This window comes from Zosterops lateralis (assembly GCF_965231275.1).
Source record: "Zosterops lateralis genome assembly, chromosome: 14".
In the NCBI taxonomy this organism is placed as follows: domain Eukaryota; kingdom Metazoa; phylum Chordata; class Aves; order Passeriformes; family Zosteropidae; genus Zosterops; species Zosterops lateralis.
In genome coordinates, this window is record NC_139774.1 from 18594319 (window position 1) to 18600443 (window position 6125).

The following is a 6125-nucleotide window of genomic DNA, read 5'->3' on the forward strand; positions in this document are numbered from 1 at the left end:
TTTGAGGCACTACAGAGCTGCAGCCTTAAAATAGCTGGTAATCAGTATTGTGCAGTTAAGGTTTCTTTTTCTACATATACAGTTTTTACATTACTAAGAGTTATGTCAGTACCTGAATGATGTGTACATAACTCTCATGAAATTACAGGGAGGAAAATAGCTGGGGTAATGGAGGGAAAACATTTCTGTGTAGTGAAACTTCAGCCAAGGAAACCAAATTCAAAGGATAAGAGACCTTGCTTTAGGGAACGCTAATATTTATGGGAAAACAGGAAACTTGGTAGATGTCTTGTATTTTGTTCTGGTTTTACTATTAGATGCAATTCTGTCAGTTTCTGGTTTTGATAAGTAAATGTGGCAGAGCCTAAATATATGGGGGGTAATGGTGTTTTGGGGGGTTTGGTTTTTGGTGGTTGTTGTTGTTTCTTTTGGGTTTTGAGGTTTGATTTTTGTTTTGTGTGGTTCATTGTCTTGATATATTGGTCATTTGATGTGGGTTTTTAGGTCCATAATTTGTACAGCTGCATTAAAGTGGCAGAAGATTTTGTATCTCCCGAACACGTGAAACACTGCTTCCGTCTGACCCAGGAGTTCAGGCATCTGTCTAATACTCACACAAACCATGAGGATAAACTGCAGGTAACCATTTTATATTAGTACACACTAAATACATCCTGTGTTTTGCCAGCTTACTTCAGTACTAAAAATGTAGGCTTAAGGAAAGAATAACAACTTCCCACAGATCTAGAGGTTCTCATTTGATAGGTATGCTACTTAATTTTTAAGTATTTCTGTCTACAGTATCATGTAAACAGAAATTAGTAATAGACTTCTGCATTTCCAGAGAACTTTCTCCCTTACTGGGGAAAGTCCATTACTGATGCACACATTGGTACTAAGAAAAATACTAAAGTTTTAGAATGGCTGAATCCTAATGACAGTAGAGCAGACCAGACAAAAAATCACTCTTAAAAAGGAAAGAGCAGTGCTTTGTTTTGAAGAGCGACATTTATTTGACCAAGTACACTTACGTTTGTTTCTTTTTTGCCTAAAGGAAAAGAAAGGTGGCTTATTTAAGTCAAGGATATGGTTTTAGTGGTGGACTTGTCAGTTTGTGGTTGGATTCAATGATCTTAAAGGTCTTATCCAACATACCTTAGTCCTAAAATTAAATGTGCTTTGGTTTGAGGAAGCGTGACAGCCTAATAATTATACACAGAACGTAATAGGTACACAAGTACACTGTATATAAGACAGTAAGTTCTGCGGAGAGAAGACCATAGGAGATCCTGTTGGAATTTGTCTAACACTTCTGAAGCATTAGGATCTGCTCAGTTTGCAAATTTTTTTGTCAGCATTTTTTGTGTATCAGTAATCACATGTATGTGAAAGGAAGGAGGGCGGAGATCTGCAGAATGGCTGTCCTCATCAAAGTAAGTACACAGTATATAGTCACTCTCCAGGACGTCACCCAAGGATGTCAGAATCTACCATGTTAATACCCTTATACCAGTTCAGTAAAAGTTTGCTATAAATATCTATGTGGATTTTCATTGGATTATGAAGGAAAGCAGAAGCAGGATCAACTCTCATTCTGGTGTCTAACACTGTACTTTTTCAGCTGTGATGATACAAATGCAGAAGTGTTTCTGTAAACTAAGAGGTTGCAAATAAATAATGCTTATTATTAAAAAAACGAACCAAGAAACAAAAACCCCCAAAGTGCAACTCAGTATTCCTTTGAAAAGGAATACTGGTCGTATTTGTCTCAGACTTTTTTTTTTTTTTTGTCATTTTAATGTATATTTTTATATAAACTTCTGTCTATATTTTTATATCTTAAAATACACAAAGACAATAACAGCCGCATAAATGATACCAAAAAATGAGGTCACATGTACATAAAAAAAGATTATGGTGCTTGGCAGTTAGTTGAGCAAGTGCAATTGAGCCACTCAATTAGAAGATGAAACTGTTCCATTCGACACCTGGAAACAGAATTCAAATAAACTTAGATCAGAAAAAATCAGAAACAAGACAGAACTTTGATTCTCAAATAGGTAACTGTGAAAAAGATAGCAGTGAGTACTAGTGGATTTCTCATCTTGTGCTTGTCTTTCTGCAAGATTTACAAATTTGAAGAATTTCTAGCCTCCATGCTAAGACAACAGGATGATTCATTGCATCATCTTAATTTTCATAGGATTAAACCATGTGTTTTTCTTGCATCTTTTATATTTGATTTATGTGAATCTAAGTGACTTGGATAACAAGGATATTTTCTAAATAAACTCATATATATAACTTCATAATGCTCTTCCTCCTAGCTCTCACAAGAGAAGAAATCACCTTAAAATAACACGAGTAAATATGTTGCTGGGTGACCAGAAAATGAATCAGTGCAGGTGTTTAAAATACTTGTCATCTGGGACAGTTAAAATTTGCACTGCTGGTATCCTGAAGCAAAAAGAGTATATATTTTGTGTATACTTGCCAACTATTACAAATTCAGCTGTCAGAGTTGATTGCATAGCTATGTAAGATTCTCCTTATTAGTCTGTAGAAGTTGATTTTTTCTTTTTCCTGTTGCAGGTGAAGAACATTATCTACCATGCAGTGAAAGATGCTGTTGGCACACTGAAGGCTCATGAATCCAAACTAGCTAGATCGTAGGAATTTGCTAATTCCAAATGCCCTGTCAAGTAGGCCTTTTGCTCACAGTATGTACAGGGACTGCACACGACTGCCTCTGCAGGAGCAGAGGCTTCTCACTGGGAGCTGGTGTGGTCAGTATTACACACACTCTTCAGCCACTGTTTTCTACGCTGCCTCAACACTGAAGGTCTAATGGAAGGTCGCACTGTTAAATGCAGAATTCCAGTTTCTAAAAGGTGCCATATCCCTTTCCTGTGGCCTTTTGCAAATTGATAGAACATGGAAACCACTTGGTGTTCCTGCATCTTACGATTAGAAATGGTATAAAGAGTGTGGATGTTTTTTTCCCTCATGCCTAGTTAGTATCCACAAAGTTAGACAGAACGTGCTAGAGGTGGGTTGTCCTACTGCAGATTTGGTTGATAATTGCTGAAAGAATGTAACCAACAGTAGCCCAACTGCAGAAATTATAACAAACTTCCCGTGTGAGATACAGGCCAAGGAAAAGGATAAAGCTATTCTCTGCACTCCCCTTCTAGCCGTTTCTCTATACACTGTAGAGTTGCAGAACTAAAGGGAGAACCCACTTTTTTTTTCCCCCGGGAGACTCCAGAAATAAGAGAATTGTGTATTTAGTGAAAAAATAGGTTTGTAGTGAAACAGTTAATATTTCATGAAAGTAGATATTTTTAGTATTTTTGAAGTACCACAATTGTTCCTGGATTTTCAAGGAAAGGTGTATTACGTTTAGTCTTCCTTTCAATAAAATCAAGAAGTGATTTTTAGAAAGCAGTCCAAAATAGCACAAAAACAGCCAAAGGAGAATTGAATAGAAATTGACATCCCACCTCCCTTGCCCATATTACCTCACCTATCTTCCCCCCTCTCTCTATGCCACCCTGCTTCCTGAGAAGTAAAAAGGAGTGTAAACTCTGTTCTCACATGGAGATGTTGTACATCTCTCCCTGCACTGGTGACTGCAGGCAATATTCACCCAATACCAGTGCTACCTGAAAACATCTATAAAACATCTATCCTTTCCAAAGTGAAGGAATAGTTAACTTTTGGTGTCAACTTTGTCCAGAACTATTTTAAGTAAAATGTTCCTGCTTGATAGAACTGTATTCAGAATTACTAATGTCAGCATTGATGCAATGGATTTCATTGTCCGGGTACATGGGGAAATGTATTGACCTTATCTCCAGCTGTACTGTAGTGCCACTTGCAGGCCTGTTAATATGTTCACGGTTATTTCATTTTTTAAAAAATAAAAGTCATTTACTGTAACAGCCTGGGCAGCTTCCTTCATATGTGTACACTGACCTTCCTGCCTTGAGGTTGTCTCAACCTCTGCCCCGGTAGTGTAGGCTGCCTGCTAATTTTGACCTGCTGTGTTTGACCAGAAGGCTCATGAGGTTTAGCGTGGCATCCCAAGTATGTGCTGGGAGCACACCAAGCTGCCTGCCAATTCTTGATTCTTCAAGGTAGTTTGGGTAGCGGATCTGTCTTGTCATAAAAAGCATCTCTTGTACTGTGCTTCCCATCTCTATCTTCCTGACAGGTTGAGGTCCAGAGATGCCCTCTCCACTGGAGACATGCATGGGGTGGTAAAAGTTCTGTGAATTGCTGTTGCTCTTCATCATTGCAGCTTCTGCCTGAACCTCAGCTTCAGCAGGATCTCTGGATCTGACCTGGCATTTTCCTTAGTGTGGCTTTGCTTAAGCTGCTCTACTCGAGGAACAGCTTGTTTGATTTCCATGCTTTATTATTTAGTCATAGCAGATGGATAGATATTTGGTGACCTATTTGGACCAGTTGTAGAACACAAGTTTATCATTACTTGTTTCAGCAGTAGTATATCTGCAAAAAAACCCCATACAGTTTTAATTTGAAAACAATTGATTAATTGCTTTCCTGGGTAGTAAATAAGGTCTTAATTATTCAGCATTATACAATATTGCTAATAACTTAATAAAAAGAATACTACTAATAAACATTTTTATTTTCACTTAACCTGCAGCTGACTTTTGCTCCAAAAATAGCTCTTAAACTACCAGCAGTTTCTCCTCGTGGAAAGGTAAATTAATTAATCTTTCATTTTTATTTATGATACAGAAAAAAATTGAACTTATTATTGCTCAATGTAAATTGCTAGCTTAAAATACCTTTTCTGAAGTTGTTCTAAAGCTCAACATGCTACTTAACAGTTGCCACTTAATTTACAACACCACTTCTCTACTGATGTTGAGATTCTATTGTTTTTACCATCATTTGTGTTCAATGCACTGTAGATTTTCATACTGCCCCTTGGCACATTAAATAGCATAAAACACTAAGGCACATTTTATTTAGGTGTCACTTACCCCTGCTGCAGTTATTTAGCATTCTCACACTGTCATATGTGTTACCTGATCCCTGCATTTTCCCTCTTCTGTTTGCATCTTCAACTCACACGAGCACAAAAAAATTACTCAAGTAACAGACCTGTTGCTGTGCTGGTCACCGATAGGGAAGTGATGCAGTTTAAAATGTAATTATTTTGTTTTGTGTGTTCGTGTTATTTGGGCGTGTGAAAGCAGATTCCTTTTATCCTATTAGTAGGTCAGTTATGCCATCAGTGGTGTAAATTGTGCAGTCATTTTGTGGCCATTCATATCCAAAAGCAGACTGTGACAAAATGTTCTTTGTCACTGTCTGTAGAGACATTAGCATTTTCATCTCTTGCATGTAATGGGAAGTTGTCAATGTTTTGTATTTGTCATCACTGCTCATTATACTGAATTTCATGCATTCATGAGAAAATTCTTCCCAAATAGCTCTTTGTTTTTATTCTGACTCTTTTCTTGGTCTCGTTCATTTTCATAAAGGCTCTTTAGCAACTATTAGCAACTAATGAGACTTTGCCATAGTGCCTTCCTTCGTGGTTTGTTTTGTTTTGTTTTGTTCGGGGGTGGGTGGGGGGATTGTGGTTGGTTGTTTTGTTTTGTTTTGGTGGGTTTTGGTGTGGGTTTTTTTGTTTGTTTGTTGTTGTTGGTTTGGTTACGGTTTTGGGGTGGTTTTTTTGGTTGGATTTTGTTTGTTTGTGTTTGGTTGTGGTTTTTTTTGTTTGTTTCTTTGGTTTTTTTTTTTGTTTTTGTTTTGTTTTTTGGTTTTTTGTGTTTTTTTGTTAGCTGAAGAACCATAGTAGACTTCTAGTGATTTCTTTTTCCCATGAAAAAAGAGTTTATGTAATGGTTATCTCAGTGTGATTGAGAGATTTGTATCGGGGCCTAATCAGTCCTTGGCTGTAATACACAGACTCCCAGGGACCCAGAATGAACTCTGGCGTTGGCTGAGGAGGAAGATCCTTTTAACAGCGTTCCTCGGTGAGCTGTTACAACCCAGCAGTTTCCGTGCTCCAGTATGGTTCAGCATACACATTTCCCACACACACATCGACTGTTCAGCCTTGTTTGTGGCATTAACAGAGT

At 37.6% G+C, this 6125-nt stretch overlaps 1 protein-coding gene across 2 annotated transcripts in view; it reads left to right on the forward strand.

The window, feature by feature from the left end:
• Positions 1-4612, forward strand: part of KDM3B (lysine demethylase 3B) — a gene marked incomplete at its 5' end in the record, with an annotated part of 42469 nt that extends 37857 nt beyond the window's left edge. Inside the window, 2 exons of one of the 2 annotated variants that reach the window (XM_083871840.1) lie at positions 505-639; positions 2593-4612. In XM_083871840.1, coding sequence (XP_083727966.1) covers positions 505-639; positions 2593-2673 — 216 coding nt within the window. In that variant the 3' untranslated portion in view covers positions 2674-4612. The remainder of the gene's footprint in view (positions 1-504; positions 640-2592) is intronic. The other variant, XM_083871841.1, reaches the window with a different exon arrangement.
• Between the last annotated feature and the right edge of the window lie 1513 nt (positions 4613-6125).